At 39.0% G+C, this 21,825-nt stretch overlaps 1 protein-coding gene across 1 annotated transcript in view; it reads left to right on the top strand.

Annotated features, from left to right (window-relative positions):
• The first annotated feature begins 16,248 nt into the window (after positions 1-16,248).
• Positions 16,249-21,825, top strand: part of DYTN (dystrotelin) — a 61,014-nt gene continuing 55,437 nt past the window's right edge. Inside the window, 2 exon segments of the mRNA XM_063086341.1 lie at positions 16,249-16,267; positions 21,361-21,435. Coding sequence (XP_062942411.1) covers positions 16,249-16,267; positions 21,361-21,435 — 94 coding nt within the window.

The following is a 21,825-nucleotide window of genomic DNA, read 5'->3' as shown; positions in this document are numbered from 1 at the left end:
ATATATTAAGATAATTTAAACTGACTTTTTCCACTCAGCCAGGCTCAAAACTTTTATTGCCTCATATTTTTAATATTCTACCTAATCCCAGTCAGTAAATGCCATTAGCCTAGTTAAAATCCTAGACCAGGGGTTTTTGACATTAGCATGAGTCAGAATCACCTGTTAAAACAGATTACTGGACCTCGTTTCTAGAGTTTATGATTTAGTGTGTATTAGGTGGGTCCTGAGAATTTACATTTTTAACAGGTTCCCAGGTGCTTCTGAGGCTGCTGATCTGGAGACCATACTTTGACAACCATTGTCCTTGACTATGGGCAATCACCTCCTGAGTCAGCCTCCACCCCAGTTCACTGTTTCCATACTTACACCCCAGATACTTGAGTCTGGATTTCACTTTCTTACCACAGCATTCTTCTCCAACCTTACCAGTAGATCATACAGGATTTCTTTATGCCATCTAAGCCAGTCACCCCCATACGCCTATGAGCCTTATGCTTGTGCCTCTTTGCTTTGTGCACTCCCTTTGCCCTGCCTAGAATGTCCTCAAACCTTATGTCACTGAAGCTTATTTAAGTCTGACACAGTGGAGTGGCCTTTCCTCTCTTGGCCAAACCACTATTTCTTTCTTTTTATTTCAGGGATAAGAAAATTATGGGTCTCCAAGAGACAGACATAGGATAAAGAGCTTTTTCCTCCCTCTTCTCCCCACAAGGTACAAGTGTGAAATAAAGTCATCTGAAACTTCCATTTGCTCCTTTGCTGGACTTAAAGTGAGCATCTTTACTCGAAAATGGTCTTGGCTCAGAGCTGAATGCTTATTTAGTCTGCAGAGGACAGAGAAAGGTTACCCAAGCTTGCAACTGAGCTCCTGGAAGCAAAATGGTAACCCTCCCAACATGAGCATCTGCTCTGCCCCTCATATTAATTTCTTCTGGGCAGAAATCATGAACCCACAGAGATACCTAACAAGTTTCTCACTTCATTGGTACAAAGAAGCAGAATTTCTACACAAAGGGGCCATGAGCAAGAGGTTTGCAGAAGGCACACAGTCTTCTTCCTTCTTGTAGGTATGCTACCTATCTCTGGGCAAACAGCCACAAATGTGGCTTGCTCAAGGACAACACACAAGAGTCACATTCAAGCAATGCCATCAAATCACGTTTTCATACACTCCTCCCAAGATTACCTCAGTATTTGAAAAACCCCACAATGAGCCCTCAGTCCTCAGGCTGACTTGACCTGTCAACAGCATTTGGTATATGTCTTAGTCCATTCAGGCAGCTGTAACAAAATACCACGGAATAGGTGGCTTATAAACAACAGAAATTTCTCACAGTTCTGAAGGCTGGGAAGTCCAAGATCAAGACGCCAGCAGATTCAATGAATGGTGAGAGCCCATTGTTTCTCAGTTCATAGACAGCACCTTCTCATTGCACCCTCATACGATGGAAGGGGCAAGGCGGCTCTCTGGGGCCTCTTTCATAAGGGCACTCATCCCATCCTGCCCTCGTGACCTAATTACCCACCAGAGGTCCTACCTCCTAAAACCATAGCAGCACAGTTGATCATTTCCTTGTCTCTGAAACACTTCACTTGCCTTCCAGGACATGACACTCTCATGGTTTTCTTCCCACTTCATTTCCATGAAGTGCTCCACTCTTTCTCAGTCTCCTTTGCTAGTTCCTCCTCTTGTACCCTCATAACATTGGAGTGCCCCAAGGATCATTCCTTGGTTATCTTCTCTACCTACATTCATCTATTAGATGATGATCTAATAGATGATGATCTAATAGATGATCTAATAAATGATCCCATCAAGGCCCATGGCCTTGTCATCTATATGCATCTATATAGATTCCCAAATTTATATCTCCAGGCCAGTCATTACTTCCAAACCTGTAGTTCCTCTATACTACTTAAGATTTCCACTTACATGGATAACAAGCAAACAAATTTACCTGTCTCAAACTTATCTCTTAATTCCAACATCTCCCACCCCAAACCTGCTTCCACAAGTCTCAATAAAGAGGAACTTTATTCCTCCATCTGTTCAAACCAAAATCCTTTCAGTCATCCTTAACTTCTCTTTCTCTTGCATTCTGTACCCAATCTCAGGAAATCCTTCTGGTTCTACCTTCAAAATATTCTTCTGGATTTACCAGAAGCCAATCTTCACCACCTTGGCCCAAGCTTCTGCTATTTCTCTTTTTAATTATCACAGAGCCTCCTAAGTGGTCTCTCCTTTCTTTGTCCTTGACCTGTTATAGACGATTCTGAGGATAGTAGCCAAAGTGATGCTTTCTTTTAAAATATGAATCAGATTGTACTTCAGCTACATTCAAAGGCCTATAGAAGTTCTCCATTTCACAGTAAAATCCAAAGTCTTTACAATGGCCTAAAAGACACTGAATCATCTATTCTCACCTCCACATTTTCTTTCTATGGTCTCCTCTCCTACTACTATCTCCCATGCTTGTCCCACTCTGCTCTAGACACACTGGGGTCTCTTGGCTGAACCTTATCTCTGCCAGGCCCACTGCTACCCCACCTCAGAGCCTTTGTTCTAGTCATTCCCTCTACCTAGAACACTCTTCCTCTAAATGACACTTGGCCAACACCTTCACTTCAAGTCTTTGCCCAAATTTCATTTTGTTAATGAAACTTACATGCACCACGCTATTTAGTACTGCAATCTGCCCCTCTCAGCAGTCTCAAGCCCTCTTATCCTGCTCTAGTATTTGTTTTATCCCACAGCGCTTACAATAATCCAGTATTATTATTGTTTGTTCATATATTATATTTACTTCGTATTGTTCACCTCTCACACTAGAACAAAAGCTCCACAGTGGCAGGGATGCTCATCTGTTCCTTGATGTTTTCTAAGCACCTAGAATAATGCATGGCACACAATTGTGATCAGTATATGTTTTTGATCCTTCTCTCCTAAATTCCAATAATAGTAATCATTTTTTGAAATATAAAGGAAAAGGAAAACCAGTAATTCTCTAAGAACAAGAGTGGTAACATCACCTTGATAAAATCCACCACCAAAGTAAATTCTTTATCTTTGCAGAATCATGAGTGATGTTTACAGGCACCATAATGCCCCTCATATAACCAAGCTAACAAAGACTAATGATAGAACAAGAAAGCCAAGTGATCAATCTTAGATTTAAAATAGAATCACCAAGGGTACCAGATGTCCACAGCTCTAACAGTGCATTCACTTCCTGTACAAACTACACAGAAACACAGACTGTAATCAGAAGGCTTGGAGTCAGAACAAGAGGTATTCAGATGATTTGGATATCAGATGCTAATTCACTTGCATCTCCACTCTAGAGCCATGTCCATTATAGACTCTTTGAGATCACAGGCAGGACACTCCCTCCCTGCACAATGCTGGTCTCTCCTGACTCATTTATTCAAGACATTTCTTGAGTGGGTCATGCAGTGTGGGAAGCAGGTACTGAGAATACAGGAATAAATCAGACGAAAGAGTTCTTGTTCCTGACTTTGAGGGGGTTGCTTTCTACTGAAGAAGACAAACAGGTAAACAAATAAAAAACCGAGATGACCACAAATTGTGCAAAGAGATATGAATAAAATGGAGAGATGTATTGAAGCTACTTCAGATTGGGTGTTCGTGGGAGACCTCAGTGAAGCCTGAGGGATGAGTGTGGGCAGTCACGGGATGAGCCAGAGGAAGTGTTCCAAGCAGGGGCAAAGTCAAGTGTAAAGTTCCAGTGTGTGAGGCAAGAGAGGATATTAGTAAGTTCTTAGAAACAGGAAAGATGCTAGCCAGTATGAGAGGTGTGGGATGGGTTTGACGAAAGAGGCAGATCACTGAAGGTTTCATTAAATCTTGGTAGGTAATTTGTATTTTGAAGCCACTAGTAAGTGCCTTGTGAGGAAAAGATTAGAGTCATACAAGAGCAGATGCAAGGCCACCATATACGAGGTGATTATGGGAGTCTAGGCATGGAACACTCGTGGCTTAGACAGGTAGGTGATATGGCGATGGGAAGAAGTGGGCAACCTGAGCTATACTCGAGAAGTACTGTTCACGGGATTTGAAGATGGAATGAATGTAGTGAGGAGGGTGTATAAAAAGGAGAAATCAAAGATTACCTGGTTTTCCCAGAGACAACCACCAAGCCCACCTCAGGAAGTGCCCTGGGCTCTCCCAAGCTGGGCAGTGAGGGGTGAGGACTTTTGCCACATCCCCCTGACATCTGCACCCAGCCTGGCAATGTTGAAGCCACTGCTGTAAGCCCCCTGGTCTCCCCTGTGGGAATGGGGGGGGTGCCCCAGCCCCAATCCCACCCCTCCTCCTTCCTCCTTCTTCCATCCCATTTCCTTGCCCTTTCTCATCTCCCTCTCCCTCTCCCTCCCAACTGCTCCGCAACATCATAGAATGTAAAAAAATAATAATATTAATTTTAAAATTTAAAAGTTAAAAAAGCCCCCAAAAAAACCAGAAATACAAAGATTACCTGGTTTCGATCTGAACAACGGAGTGTACGGTGGTGCCATTTCCTGAAATGCAGAAGAAGAAGAGAACAGATTTAAGGATAGAATAGAAAATCAGAAGCATATCAAGTTTAACATTTAAATAGAAGTTATCAATGAGTCTACACTTTAGAGAAGAGGTCAAGGCTAAAGTTACCAATTTGTGAATCACCAGCGTAAAGGTAATAAGGGTCCTACACACTACACAACATGTGTAGGAAGGGAAGGGGAGGGAAGTGAGCCGGAGACATCCTGAAGCACTCGAATATGTAAAGGCCAGATCTACAAGGAGGAGCCTACAAAGTAGACTCAGAAGAAATAGCCTTCAGGTTAGAGGAGAACCAATGCAGAGTATTGTAACAAAGGCCAAGAGAGAGTGTTTTAAAAGGGTAGGTTTTAAAAGATAAGTTGAAGATTGAGGAAATGACTAAATATATCAAAGTTTTTGGAAACCAGGGTAATCAGTGTTGGAGAAAGACAAAACAGATATAGAATGGGTAAAGAAAAGGAAGAACCCTGTGATTTTGGATTGTTGGATTGGAATTGAAAGTATCATGATGAATTTACAAAAGGGCCTAGACAACAGCGGCAACCCTATAGCAATGAACACATCTAGCACTGGAAATCTGAGTTCTAAAACTATTCCCACTAAAAGAAACCAAGGCTTTTTGGAGAAATGATTTAGTTTAGGACTGGAGCCAGGAAAGTATATGATAATCTGGGATATCTTGTTGAGCCAGAAAATAAAGATACGCTAAATAAAATTTAAATGATGGGATGGGACATGTCCAAAGGACACAGACACCAGCTTGAGGAGACACCACCTTAACCAAGTGTACAAAGGTAGTGTCACCCAGTAATGAAATAAACTGATCATGTGTCTCCTGATGTGATGCACTGAAAAGGACAAAGCATCTCTTATGGTATCCCTGCTCCCACCCAAATGTATAAATTGAAAATAATCATGGGAAAACAACATACGAATCCAATCTGAGGACCTTTCTACAAAATAATTTACCTGTAAGAAATTGTTCCACATTGCAGGGGACTGAAGAAATATGACAATTAAAGGCAGTTTGTGATGCTGGATTGGATTGTGGATCAGAAAAAAAAATTGCTATTAAGGACACTATTTGCAAAATTTGTATATTACCTATTGGACAACAGTATTGTTTTAAGGTTAAATTTCCTGATTTTAAAAATTATACTGTGGCTATATAAGGGACTCTCCTTATCCTAAGGAAATACAGGCTGAAGTATCTAAGAGAAAAGGGGAAAATTGTCTGTAACTTATTCTCAAATGGTTCAGAAAAAAGAAAAACAATGTGTGTATGTGTGTGTGTGTGTGTGTACATACTTATACAATAACAATTGGCAAATATGGATGAAGGGTATATGTACTATTCTTCCAACTTTTATGTATTTTAAAATTGCAAAATAAAAAGTTTAATAAGAAAAAGCTAAGATAAAGGTCGAGAAATATACTTTGGTCTTAGCAATATGGAGGTTACTGATGATTCTGATATATAGTTTTAGAAGCCTTAGCCATGATATTCATGGCCTCTGGCAGCTTTCAACATAAATATTTTACAACCCTTGGCCAATTGTGAATAAATGTTTTTTGTATTTTCTAACTGAATTGTTGGCATATTTTTATGTGTTTATCTTGTTCTGCAAACTGTGGTCAGTGCCATGAAGTAACAAACAGAAGATGTAAAGCAATAGGAAAAGATAAAACTATAACTATTTACAGGTGATAAGCTTAGAAGATACATAAAAATACAGTGATATAGCTTAAAATAAATGAGCATTCAGTGAAAAGGAGAAAATAACAATAATTATTATACCATTTTACCAAGGAAGTGAAAGACCTTTACACTAAAAACTATAAAACATTGATGAAAGAATTGAGGAAGAAACAAATAAATGAGAAGATATCTAGTGTTCATGGATTGGAAGAATTAATATTATTTAAATGTCCATACTACCCAAAGCAATCTATAGATTGAATGCAATCCCTATCAAAAGAAAAAATAATTCTAAAATGTGTTGAAACCACAAAAGACCCTGAATAGCCAAAGCAATCTTAAGCAAAAACATGAAAGCCAGAGGCGTCACACTACCTGGCTTCAAAATATACTCCAAAGCTATTGTAATCAAAACAGCATGGTATTGGCATAAAAAAAGACACATAAACCAATAGAACAGAATAGAGAGCTCAGAAATAAATCCATACATTTATGATTAATTGCTTTTCAACAAAGGGTGAAGAACACACATTAGAGAAAGGACAGTCACAACTCAATGTCCACGTGCAGAAGAATGAAATTAGATTCTTTTTTTTTTTTTTTTTTTGTCGTTTTCTCGTGACCGGCACTCAGCCAGTGAGTGCACCGGTCAGTCCTATATAGGATCCGAACCCGCGGCGGGAGCGTCGCCGCGCTGCCAGCGCAGCACTCTACCAAGTGCGCCACGGGCTCGGCCCTGAAATTAGATTCTTATCTCACACCATATACAAAAATCAACTCGAGACTTCAAGTCAAGATGGTAGAATAGATGGTCCCAGTGTCACTCCCTCCCACAACTGAAAAAAGGAACCACTCAGAGGCAGGTGAGTCTTTGCAAGGGACTGTTACATGGCCCATCCCATGGGAAGTGTTTGGAGTGCAGGAGGTGGAGAAAATGGGCCCACCAGGGGAACATTGGGGCACAGCATAGACAGCTGATCTGCCATCCAATCAGCACAGGTCACTCAGTGTAGACTGGTCAGGAATACAGAACTGCAGGAAAACAGTTTGCTGAAAAGACTCAGGCCCAGACCAGTTTCCACATGACCCAGGTGTACCAGACCTCACAAGAACCAGAAGTGCTTATAAGGTCAACAGTTAAAACCTGAGCTGCACAAAAAGCCTCCCCCAGAGAATCAGCAGCAAAGCAGCAATTTAGCTCAACCACAGAGTTCAAGTGCTGGTTCCCATAGGAAGTTTCCCCATTTTAGAAGTAAGCAAAGGACAATAAATTAGTTCCAGTATAGAGTTTAAGTAGTGGGAATAGTGAATAATCCAACACAGAACTGAAAGAAAAAAAAAAAACCCACAGATAAGAGACAAAGTTCTGATATTAACCAGTAAAGGCCTAATACCACCAAAGAACACCTATAAAACCTAGCAGGACTCGAAGCTCCCCAAGATCCCAAGCCGGGGTGGAGGAATGGCTGAGAGTCTCAGCTATGTCCCGCCAACGTCTGCATCCAGCCCAGCGATGACCACTGAGCCACCACTGGAAGCATGGGGTCCAAGGGCCTCTATCACGCCTTCCCACAATCTGCATCCAGCCCAGCAATGACCACCAGGCCACATCCAGAAGGGCCCCAGGCTCCAAGGATAGGGTGGAAGGGGGGCCAAGGGCCTTAGCCATACACCCCTGACATCTGCATCCAGCCCAGTGACAACCACCAGACTGCTGCCAGAAGTGCCCCAGGCTCCTGAGGCAAGGCGTTGTGGAGGCCAAGGATCTCAGCCACACCATCCCCCCACATCCACATCCAGCCCAGCAATGACCGAGCTACCATCAGAAGTCCCCTCTGGGGCTTCTGCCAGAGTGAGGGGGGTGCCATGGGCCTTGACCATGCAGCCCTCTTCCTCTTCCTCCCACCATATCCCCCTCCACTTTCCCCTCTCCCCATCCCCCCCAACAGCTCTGCAACAACATCATAGAATGTTTTAATAATAATAATAAATAATTTTTTAAAAACAAAAGAGGAAATAGAACAAAAAATCAACTCAAAATGGATTAAAGACTTAAACATAAGACCAAAACTATAAAATAGTAGAAGAAAACATAAAGAGAAAGCTCCATGATGTTGGTCTGGGCAATAGCTTTTTGCATATAACCCAAAAGGACAAGCAACAAAAGCAAAAATAGATAAATGGGGCTACAGCAAATGAAAAACCTTCTGCACAGCAAAGGAAACAATCAACAGAGTGAAGAGACAAACCACAGAATGGGAGAAAATATTTGCAAGCCATACATCTGATGAGAGGTGAATATTCAGAACATACAAGGAACTTAAACAACTCACTAGCAAGAAAACAAATGATCTGATTTAAAAACTGAGGAAACAGTTTTTAAAAACTGAGGAAACAATTTTTACCTGAGCAGACATTTCTCAAAAGAAGACACGTAAATTGTCAATAGGTTTATGAAAAATGTTTGACATCCCTAATCATCAGGAAAATGCAAATTAAAACCAGGAGATATCACCTCACACCTGTCAGAGTGGCTGTTAACAAAAAGACGAAAGAGAACAAGTGTTGGCGAGGATGTGGCGAAAAAGGAGCCCTTACGCACTGTTGGTGGGAATGTAAATTAGCACAGCCACTATGGAAAACACTATGGTGGTTCCTCAAACAATTAAAAACAAAACTACCATATGATCCAACAGTCTACTACTGGGTATGAGAAGTCTTCAAAAAGTTCAGGGAAAGATTTGTACTATCTTTTAATTCTACTTTTCCATGAACTTTTTGAAGCACCCTTGTATATATCCAAAGGAAATGAAATCAGTATGTCAAAGAGATACCTGCATTCTCATGTTCATTGCAGCGCTATTCACAATAGCCAAGAGATGGAATCAACCTACATGTCCATCAATGGATGAAGGATAAAGAAAATATTGTATACGTACATGCACAACGAAATATTATTTAACCTTAAAAAAAGAAGAAAATCCTGTCATTTGCGACAACATGGATGAACCTGGAGGGTATTATGTTAAGTGAAATAAGCCAGGCACAGAAACATAATACTACATAATCTCATTTATGTGTGAAATCTAAAAAAAGTCAACCTCATAGAAGCAGAGACTAGAATGTTAGTTACAAGGGGCTAGGGAGGGGAGGACTGGGGAGATATTGGTCAAAAATTTTAGTTAGACTCAAGTTCAAGAACTCTATCGTACAACGTGGTGACTATAGTTGATAACAATATATTGTATTATTGAAAACCGCTAACAGAGTAGATTTTAAGTGTTCTCACCACAAAAAAAAATCAGTATGTGAGGTAATGAATATGTTAATTAGCTGGATTTAGCCATTCCACAATGCATACATATTTCAAAACATCATATTATACACAATAGGTATATAAAATTTTTGTCAATTAAAACATAATTTTAAAAAATGATAATTACACTAAACATCTTTGCAACATCTGCTGAAATTATTACTTGATTTCACTTATTGGACTTCTTAATAAGTTAAATTATGTTAAAAATTCCCAAATATCAAGCATTCCTGCTTATATCCCTAGAATGAAACATACTCCATTGTGGTAAATTAGTCATTTAATATATGGTTTCTAGGTTTTTCATTTAGGATTTTCTCATCTATATTTATAAATAACATTGGCCCAGGTATTTTTTTGTGTGAGATTGTGTGTGGAACAGAGAGAGAGAAACAGAAATTATGGTTGCTTGCTATATTGGTATTCAGTGTTTTTATGGCTTCATAAAATAAATTGGGTAGCCTTGTATGTCTTCTAACCATTTTCATACAGTACAAAAATCTTTTGTTTTTTAAGGCTGCAAAGTCTTGATCCATACAAATGTCTCAGAACATTACATGAGTATTTTTAGTTTATTCACTGCATCATCCTTGGTACTGTGTAAGTTTTCTATTTTTTCTTATGTCAATTTTATCAACTTAATTTTTTCTCTGAAATTGTTCATCATGTACATAAATATGTACATTAAATTATTTACATAACGGACACATTTTAGGGTGTAATGTATCAAGGTTCATCTTTCTCTCTTGGGAGTTCTGGTCTTCGAATTGTGCGTAAGGAGCCATCGGGTAGAGCAAGAACAGAACTCGGCTGCCTGGAACAGTCTCCATGTACCATAAGGAGTGGTTGCCCAGCTTCTGGCTGGTGTGGAACTTGTTTGTCCAAACCAGGGTAAATTGTGATCGTGTGGGAAGATTGAACCTTCTTCCTACCTGCTTCCTCAATGTGAAGCTGTTTCAGAAGGTAAACAGACTAAGAGTGAAAGGATGGAAAAAGATTTACCATGCAAACAGAAAAGAAAAACGAGCTGGAGTAGCTATTCTTATATCTGACAAAATAGACTTTAAACTAAAAACCATAAAAAGAGACAATGAGGGACACTAATGACAAAAGGACTGATCCATCAAGAAGACATAACAATCATAAATGTGTACGTACCCAATGTTGGAGCAGCCAGATTTATAAAACAAACTCTATTAGACCTAAAGAAGGAAATAGACACTAATACCATAATAGCAGGGGACCTGAACACCCCACTGTCAATATTATACAGATCATCTAGGCAAAGAATCAGTAGAGAAACACAAGATCTAAACAAGACCCTAGACCAATTGGAATTGGCAGATATCTACAGAACATTCCACCCAACAACCTCAGAATATTCATTCTTCTCATCAGCACATGGATCATTCTCCAGGATAGATCACATATTAGGTCACAAATCAAGTCTCAATAAATTCAAAAATATTGGAATTATCCCATGTATCTTCTCAGACCACAATGGATTAAAACTAGAAATTAATAACAAACGAAACTCTGGAAACTATACAAACACATGGAAATTAAACAGCATTCTACTTAATGACATATGGGTCCAAGAAGAAATCAAGCAGGAAATCAAAAAATTTATTGAAACTTAATTGAAATTTAATGAAAACAATGATACATCATACCAAAACCTGTGGGATACTGCAAAAGCAGTATTGAGGGGAAAATTTATTGCATTAAACGCTCACTTCAGAAGAATGGAAAGATGGCAAGTGAACAACCTAACACTTCACCTTAAAGAACTAGAAAAACAAGAACAATCCAAACCTAAAGTTAGCAGACGGAAAGAAATCATTAAGATCAGAGCAGAACTGAATGAAATTGAAAACCAAAAAACAATTCAAAAGATCAACGAATCAAAAAGTTGGTTTTTTGAAAAGATAAATAAAATTGACAAACCATTAGCATGGCTAACAAAAAAAGAAGAGAGAAGACTCAAATAACAAAAATTAGAAATGAAAAAGGCGATATTACAACTGATTCATCTGAAATACAAGGAATCATCCGAGACTACTATAAACAACTATACGCCAACAAATTTGAAAATCTGGAGGAAATGGATAAATTTCTGGACACACACAAGCTCCCAAAACTGAACCATGAAGACGTAGAAAATTTGAACAGACCAATAACAATAAAGGAGATTGAAGCTGTTATCAGAAGGCTCCCAACAACGAAAAGCCCAGGACCAGATGGCTTCACAGCAGAATTTTACCAAACATTCAAAGAGGAATTGACACCGATTCTTTACAAACTATTCCAAAAGATTGAAACGGACGCAAATCTCCCAAACTCATTCTATGAAGCAAACATCATCCTGATACCAAAACCAGGTAAAGATATAACCAAAAAAAGAAAACTACAGGCCGATATCCTTGATGAATATAGATGCAAAAATCCTCACTAAAATACTAGCAAACAGAATACAGCAACACATACGAAAAATTATTCATCACGATCAAGTGGGATTCATCCCAGGGATGCAAGGTTGGTTCAACATACGCAAATCAATAAATGTGATACACCATATTAACAAACTCAAACACAAGGACCATATGATCATCTCTATAGATGCTGAAAAAGCATTTGATAAAGTTCAGCACTCATTCATGACAAAGACCTTCTATAAGTTAGGTATAGAGGGAAAGTATCTCAACATAATTAAAGCCATATATGACAAACCCACTGCCAATATCATCCTGAATGGGGAAAAGCTGAAAGCTTTTCCTTTAAGAACAGAAACTAGGCAAGGATGCCCACTCTCACCACTCCTATTTAACATAGTGCTGGAAGTACTAGCCAGAGCAATCAGAGAAGAGAAGGAAATAAAGGGCATCCAGATTGGAAAAGATGAAGTCAAAATGTCCCTGTTTGCAGATGACATGATCCTATATATTGAACAGCCTAAAACCTCTACAAAAAAACTCTTGGAATTGATAAATGATTTCAGTACAGTAGCAGGATACAAAATCAACACACAAAAATCAGTAGCATTTCTTTTCTCCAATAGTGAACATGTAGAACGAGAAATCAAGAAAGCCTGCCCATTTACGATAGCCACCAAAAAAATAAAATACTTAGGAATTGAGTTAACCAAGGAGGTGAAAAATCTCTATAATGAGAACTACAAACCACTGCTGAGAGAAATTAGAGAGGATACAAGAGGATGGAAAGATATCCCATGCTCTTGGATTGGAAGAATCAACATAGTGCAAATGTCCATACTACCCAAAGTGATATACAAATTCAATGCAATCCCCATCAAAATTCCAAAGACATTTTTCTCAGAAATGGAAAAAACTATCCAGTCATTTATATGGAACAATAAAAGACCACGCATAGCCAAAGCAATGCTGAGCAAAAAAAATAAAGCTGGAGGCATAACACTACCTGACTTTAAGCTATACTACAAAGCTATAATAACCAAAACAGTATGGTACTGGCATAAAAACAGACACACTGACCAATGGAACAGAATAGAGAATCCAGAAATCAACCCACACACTTACTGCCAGCTGATCTTTGACAAAGGCACCAAGCCTATTCACTGGGGAAGGGACTGCCTCTTCAGCAAATGGTGCTGGGATAACTGGATATCCATATGCAGGAGAATGAAACTAGATCCATACCTCTCACCGTGTACTAAAATCAACTCAAAATGGATCAAGGATTTAAATATACACCCTGAAACAATAAAACTTCTTAAAGAAAACATAGGAGAAACACTTCAGGAAATAGGACTGGGCACAGACTTCATGAATACGACCCCAAAAGCACGGGCAACCAAGGGAAAAATAAACAAATGGGATTATATCAAACTAAAAAGCTTCTGCACAGCAAAAGAAACAATTAACAGAGTTAAAAGACAACCAACAGAGTGGGAGAAAATATTTTCAAAATATACATCTGACAAAGGATTAATATCCAGAATATACAAGGAACTCAAACAACTTTACAAGAAGAAAACAAGCAACCCAATTAAAAAATGGGCAAAAGAGCTAAGTAGGCATTTCTCTAAGGAAGATATACAAATGGCCAACAGACATATGAAAAAATGCTCAACGTCACTCAGCATTCGGGAAATGCAAATCAAAATCACACTGAGATACCATCTAACCCCAGTTAGGATGGCTAAAATCCAAAAGACTCTGAACGATAAATGCTGGCGAGGTTGCGGAGAAAAAGGAACTCTCATACACTGTTGGTGGGACTGCAAAATGGTGCAGCCTCTATGGAAAATGGTATGGAGGTTCCTCAAACAATTGCAGATAGATCTACCATACGACCCAGCTATCCCACTGTTGGGAATATACCCAGAGGAATGGAAATCATCAAGTCGAAGGTATGCCTGTTCCCCAATGTTCATCGCAGCACTCTTTACAATAGCCAAGAGTTGTAACAAGCCCAAATGTCCATCATCAGATGAGTGGATACGGAAAATGTGGTACATCTACACAATGGAATACTACTCAGCTATAAAAACGAATGAAATACTGCCATTTGCAACAACATGGATGGACCTTGAGAGAATTATATTAAGTGAAACAAGTCAGGCACAGAAAGAAAAATACCACATGTTCTCACTTATTGGTGGGAGCTAAAAATTAATATATAAATTCACACACACACACACACACACACACACACACACACACACACAAAACCGGGGGGTGGGGGGAAGAAGATATAACAACCACAATTCCTTGAAGTTGATACGACAAGCAAACAGAAAGGACATTGTTGGGGGGAGGGGGGGAGGGAGAAGGGAGGGAGGTTTTGGTGATGGGGAGCAATAATCAGCCACAATGTATATCGACAAAATAAAATTTAAAAAAAAATAAAAAAATAAAAAAAATAAACCTCTCTCTTTTGCCAATACCTCAGATACTATGACATGTCTTAGTGCAGATATAATGTAATATAAAACTTCTAAATATGATTTCAACTTTTAGTCTGCAGCACTCAACAGATGCAGATTTCGTGTGAGACAGACTTGCTCTCCTCCTAGATTTTTGTCTTTTCTGCTCCCAGAAAATGATTTATATAGACAAAGACAGTGACAGGTTGCTTCCTCCTTCCACTTGATCCCATTCTTGCCCCATTACTTATTAATTTTCATTTTTCAAAATGTCTAAAGTTTCAGTTTTTAAGAAATCAATGGTGTGATACTAATACTTTTAAAAAGATAAGAATAAATTGGCTATCCTTGGACCTTGTACTCACTTTTCAAAACTGGTGTCTATAATGGAACATTCTAGCATGGATTTGTGCCCACTTACCAGAGTTATTTTAAGTGTATCAGTTGGGATCTGGACTGTCAGACATTTCGGCTCTCCGAGTACTGCTCATGGCATAACATGTCTGTGCGATGGGATCTAACGTTTTTGAAAGACATGTTACGATCAACTCCCTACTTCCTCAGCAGCCTGAAGATGTTAATGATAAAGTTCCAATACATTTGGTTCATGTAACATAGTTTTTTAAAAATCCTGTTAGGATTAGAAGAGGTATATTTTTAACCTAAACTTGTTTAGAAATAAGGCATCTTCAGAGTATACTTAAAACTGAAGAGGAAATATGCATTCATAACAAATTATTATTACCCTTTTGAAGACTTGCGTTCAAATTTAATGCCTTTTTTAAATGTGCAGCCTTACTTCTGTATTTGTAAGAGAATTAGTAAAATGAACTTGATTCCATTGCTAGGTCACTCTTATCTGGGTTGGTTCCTAAGGTGGCTGTTATCTGAGATATGGAGCCCTTCTAAAGTGTTTCCTAATCTCTATGGTAACCACTGCTCTCAATAGCACCCAGAAGACGTTTTACTTGCCTCTCCTACACAGGAAGCTAATACAGAAATAGCCCTTTGAAACAGTGACGTAGGCGTGGCCTTAAATTATTCAGGATCTTCATTACTTATGAATGCACTTCTATGAATCTTAAAAACAGTGCAGCTTCAAACATTACTGGTTTGCAAGCAACTGCTGGTCAGAGCAAGAAATCAACTCTTCATAGGAATGTCACATCTGGAAACCTGTTATTACCCAGCTTTTTCCTATTCCAGAAATGCTGAGTCATTTATACAGAATGTTTGACTAAATTGCTTCCCTGGGGAAACTAACACAGGTAAGGACCTGGCATGGAGGCAGATAGATAGTATCTCCAGCTGTACTGTTGGCTGGACGGGAGGCCCGACCCTTCTATGCCCACCTGGGGATTTCAGGGAGAGCTGGGGGAGCACATATGTACACATATGTGATCAGTGGATAGCCTTATTCCGCTAGCTAAAATCTAGATTGTTCACCTTACTTGTTTTACATAAAATTCTGCATGATCTCAAGTTCTCTGAAACAATAAGTATTCACAAAATTAGTTCCAGGAGCTGTAATCAATTTTCTGAGAAATGTGACCAGTATAAGGAGCCTCCACCCCTACGATCCTCCTTTTTGTCCTCCCAGGAAATTTCAGTCTCCCTGAACACCTTGTATTCACTGTTCTACAGGTAAAATAATTTGTTTTGTTGCCTTTTTGTTCCCCCACCCCCATATCTCCACTGCAAAACCTTCTGCTTAAAATATTGGTTCATTTCTAGTTTACAAGGAGCCTCTTGCTATCTGTGAAATGGACCCAGATAAACAAGGTGAGTTTTATTGTCAGGTTTCTGAGCATAGTTTGTAAACAGAAAAATTAGGCACAGATGTTGTATTTTCAGACCTCTAAGTTGCAGAAGAATACACATTTGGCAAATTTCTGGCTGAGAAAATTAAAACTACAAGTATTAAGTGATTAAAGTGACTTTCTCTCTCTACTAAACAGAAATCCATAATGTATTGAAGAATGTTTGCTCTGCTGTCTCCACAGCACCAAAAATAACGTAACAAAAAATTTGATATCGGTATAATTACATTTTAAATTGCTATTCAAATACACGAAAAGTGTCATCTTACTTTTATTTATATTCATAGTTTACTATTAAAACAACATCACTGTAGATATTTTAACATCAGATGTAAGTCCACAGTATTATGTGGGCCCAAAGTTGGGATAAAGGTCCTACAGCTGTCACTATATGAATATTTTATAAATGAGTATAGAGAAACTAATTCCCCTTCCTTTCAACATCTCTAAATACAAGGTTATGCCCAGGACTGGTCTGTGACATTTTTATTGCTGGACCTATTTGCATCCTTATTCCCCTAGCTAAAATCTAGATTGTTAACCTTACTTGTTTTATATAAAATTCTGTATGATCTCAAGCTATTTATCTGAAACAACATTATGAATAATTCAAATTATCTTTGGGTTTCCCAAAATTTGAGCCCTCATGTTAATGGGCTTAATACAAAGCAGCAGGTAATTTATTCCAAGCTCAATTTTCTCTTCCTAAAGCAGTATTTCTCAAGTTTAGTGTGCATCAGAATCACCTGAAGGCTTTGCCAAAATGCTGGACCTCACCTGCAGAGTTTGTGGTTCAGTAGGTCCAGGTTGAGGCCTGAGAATGTGCATTTCTAACCCACTCCTGGGCAATGTTGATGCTGCTTGCCTGAGACCACACCTTGAGGACCATTGGCCTAATATATTCATTTCTGGATCATCAAACTAGATGGTGGAGAGCTGAAAGAGATTTTGCTTACATTTATCTTAGTATCTGTGAAAAATGAATTCATTGATGGGGCTAAGCAAAACGAAGAATCGTTGAAGGCAAAGGGTGTATTCTAATCAAATTGCTCCCATCAACAAGATTCCATGTGGCTTGTGTTATTTCTTTAAGTATCTAAAACTACTTAGTTCATAGCTTTTGGCCTGATACATCCAGAAATTTCTTCCATCCTTGAGTTTTCTCCCACCATCAGAAAAAATTTTTAAATGAAGCCTTAAGGAAGCGGGTCTGGTGGTGGATCAGCTGGAATCTCATTCGTTTTCTGCATTGCACTACACACAGCTTGCCGTGTTTCGCTGCATAACTTCATCAGATGATGCTGCACGGCTTAACTTTATAGGAGTGTGACAGGCCAGATGGCAGGGCAGCCACAGAGCCGCCCCTGCACCAACGTAGCATCTGGGAACATGCAGAGCCCCGGGTTTGCTGATTCTCTCTATCTGTTTGGTGCATCTGAGAGGAACCAAGGCACAAAAACTGGCCAATTTCCAGAGGGGAAGAATATGTTGGGCATTACTTATTTGTAAATTATTTCCACAATATTAGGTCAGCTGTCCATTTGTGTCCCTTCTCCAGGCATAGGGCAGAGTTGTTTCTGATTTCTCCCCTTCTCTGGAATTGGAGTCTTAACTGAAAACTAAGCATTTTTAAAACATACAGAAATATTGAATAACAAAAGATTTAGAGCAAATTGTAGGTTCTTTGATACCTTTCACCTGTTGGGAAAAAAATGTAGAGGGCTCATAATGAGATCTCTTGTTTTGGTGACAATTTTTAGGCACAGCTCACATTCACCTGAGGTAGGTGTCTTTGACTCATGATTATATATTGATCATTGAATCAATATATGTTTAGGGAAGGCCTGTGGGGTGCTCTAAGTTCTCAAGGATGGGTCCAGCCTGGTTCAGCACCATTGCCTCTTCAGTGGCTTAGCTTATGCCTGGCCTGTGCCAAAGAAGGAGAAAGAGCTTAGACCTTGGAACACACACAGGAATGGATGCAGAAGCACTGTCTTTTCATTCTTTAAATTCTTTCATTGCTTCAACAACAAGAAAAAGATAAATATCACCATAATTGTCCTGCCACATATGACTGAATCAATGAAATCCCCTGATCATTCCCTTGTTGAGTTTTTGCTCAGGGCCTGCTTAGCAAAGGCTAAAGAACTGGTTGCATTTCTAGTCACTAAGCTCAACCCCCCAACATTCATACTCCCAATTGCGTGAGTTCTATGTTAACTAGCTAACATAAAAATTGAAAGTAGTTTTAGTTTCCTCAAGGTTTCTTCCCCTGAACATAAAAAACACAAGTAAGTCTTAGGTTCGAAGCTTTCTTGTAAGTAAACACCTTGCCTCAGAGTGAGCATTACAGGTATAAACTCTATTTAGTTGGAATTTGTTATCATGGCAGTTCTTTCTAGAGTTTGTGATTGGATCCCTCTCTCACTCCGCCACTGTAACTAGTCTAAATCTCCACTATTCCCCAAGTTTTCTACTCCTCCACCTCCTCCTGACTCTAAACTGAGAGAACATGTCCCCAACTTCATGAAGAAAACAGAAACACTCAGACATGAACTCTTCCCCACACCCTCCATCATACCTTCTTTTTTTCCTCTCAGGGGAATGAGGGATGGACTTCTTGCCACAGTTAATTCCTTTTCTTGTGCATTTTTCCTCTTCCAGAGTCTCTACCTCAGGGACATATCAGTTAGCAATATCTCAGTCACTTGTGACAGAAAACGTAGCTCAAAGAGGCTTTATTACCTTATGTAATTAATAACCCAGTCAGGAAATCTACTGTACAACATGGTGACTATAGTTAATAATAACGTATTGCATTCTTGAAAATTTTGTGTTCTCACCACAAAAAAATAAGTAGGTGAGGTAACGCGTGTGTTGATTAGATTAGCTTCAATTAGCCATTCCGCAATGTATCCATATTTCAAAACAACACGTTGAATACAATAACTGTATACAATTTTTATTTGTCAAATTAAAAACCTAAAATAAATAAAATAACCCAAGGAGGGACTTGCTTTCCCTGGGCTCAGCCACTGTCACCAAGAAGCAGTTTCTCTTCATCTCCAAGTTCATCTCTGCCCTCTCTTGTGTGTGGGTTTCGTTCCCGAGCTATGCACCCTGTCAAGAGAATGCTGCTGCAATCCACAATTCCACGTTCAAGTCCAGCAGGAATAAATAAGTCTGCTTCCCTGATAACTTGAACAAAGAGTCCTTGAGCCAAGTTTTGTTGGCATGTTGTTGGCCTGGCTTTGGTTATGTGCTCAGCTCTCAAAGTGATGATACACTGACCCGTGGTCTGGGCCTGGCCACATGCCCGCCTTAGAAATGGGAGAGTTGGAATTCACACTACTAGAATTTCGTGGGCTCAGATTAGGGGGAGGTTGTCCATCAGAAGAAAGATGAATGGATGCTGGTGGCTAAGGGAACATGTGCCCTCTGACAGGGATTTTGCTACATCAAATGCCACCCAGATCCCCCACTTTCTGAATCCTCAACCTCTTCCTCTCTCCTGGCTTCTCCTCCCTGACCCATACATACATTTTGGAATCTCTCCTGCCTTTGAAAACCAATTTGACTTTGTGTTGTTCTATTTGTGCCTCTCTTGTCTTCCCTTCAGATTAAGGATCTTGAAAAAGTTGTGTTTTTATGTTTTCTCTTCACCTTATAGTCGTTGCTCAGTTCTCTGCAATTGGATTTTGACCCCATGACTCCACAAAACTGCTCTGGCAAAGACCTTCGATAATCAAGTTAATCATAAAAAACAGAAGCAGTAGATTCCCTTTATATGGGTAGTTTTCAAATTTTAGCTTGCATCAGATTTACCTTGAGGGCCTGTTAAAACACAGGTTCCTGGGCCTCACCCCTTGAGTCTGGGGTTGAAAACTGTAGAGTCTTGTTAGAAATTGTAATTCTAACAAGTTTCCAGGTGACATTGATGTGGCTGGGTCCAGGAATTATACTTTGAGGACCACTGCTTTATACCAACAATAATCATTTAGGGCAGGCAATTTTAAGTACCTGAAATAAACTAAACAATGTGTAAGACCTTATAAAGTTTTATTGAATAACATTAAAGACAATATGAATAAATGGGATAATCTACTCTGTAGTTTTTATTTTTTATAGATACAAAGAGTGATCATTTTAGTCTTAGGCAACAAAAAGCTCTGTTGTGAGACTGTTGCATGTCTCTTAAACTAAATGAAAATCAAATTTGGAGGATTCATGAAACATTTAAATTGTAGGTCCTCGAGAAAAGTGAGAGACAATTTAGTAAGTGCATTATCCATATTTTCTCTATATTTTCTTATTTAAATCATGCAGATACCCCATAAGAAATGTATTATAATCACTGTTTGATGAAGAAAGCAAAGATCGAAAAGTAAACTAATTTCCCCAAAGGAAAAAGAAAGGAATGGATTATGTATAGCTGGCTCCAGAGCTCTCCCTTGTCCTCCACACTGTTAAGTGGCAAATACACACTCTGTGCCCAGTAAGTGCTCAGAAACACTAGAAGTTAAGCCTCACAAGGATGGGGATATTCATCTGTTTAGGTAACTGCTATGTTTCAGATCCCTAAAATCATGCCAGGGCCCTGTAGGAAAATCTCAATAAATAGTTGCTAAACGCATAAGTGGATGGACAGCTTTTGGGTCTTTTTCACACATACATAAATACACGCGTGCGCATATGACTAGAATATATTAACAAAATTGAGTTTATTCTCTACATATAGTTTTTTATCCTATTTGTTTCATAAGGCCTTTGCTTTTTTATATAAAAAGTGGGCAGATTGGTGGAGGAGTACTCCCCACTTTTTGACGGGCTCCTCCATTTGCTAGATTCAGAGGGTACTCTCTAGGGTCACCCGAAGCCCTAGAATACTGTAAATCCATTATTGTTTGTTTCCAGGTAGAAAAGAAAGATCTAGTTCTTAATTTGTTAACCTGGGTAGTAAAGTGGGCTGCATGATCTCTAGGATTCCCTTCCAAGATGTGGGATTTGTATAACGAGATGATCCTTTATCAATGATATTTCATGTTTTCTTTGCAGATGCTCTTAATAGTATCGAGAATTCCATTTACAGAACAGCCTTCAAATTATAATCAGTACAAACTCTATGCCAATGTAAGTACAGGCTCTCTTGAAAGGCTTGAAATAATCTGACCCTGATATGTGATGTAGGATTCAGAGAGAAAACTAAAGCTCGCCCAAGCAAGTGACTGCCAGACTCTGGAAGACTGGACCTATGCATTTATCCCATTTGTAGCAGAGATGACAGGATGGGAGGAGGGGAGGTTGGGGGTACATAATGTACGTTCAATCTACCTGTAGCTTCATTGACAACAGAACATGATTATGGATAAGGATTCTTTTTTTTTTTTTTTTTTTTTTTTTTGTATTTTTCCCACTCGACTTCTAGACATGTTTTTGGTTTCCTTTTCAGGAAACCAGTATTAACAGAAAACAAAAGTACAAAAAAAGCTGTACCTCTTAACCATATTTTAACAGGCAAAA

This window comes from Cynocephalus volans, chromosome 1, assembly GCF_027409185.1.
Source record: "Cynocephalus volans isolate mCynVol1 chromosome 1, mCynVol1.pri, whole genome shotgun sequence".
NCBI lineage: Eukaryota > Metazoa > Chordata > Mammalia > Dermoptera > Cynocephalidae > Cynocephalus > Cynocephalus volans.
Note: the sequence above shows the minus strand (reverse complement) of the source record. Positions and strands in the feature narration are given on the sequence as shown.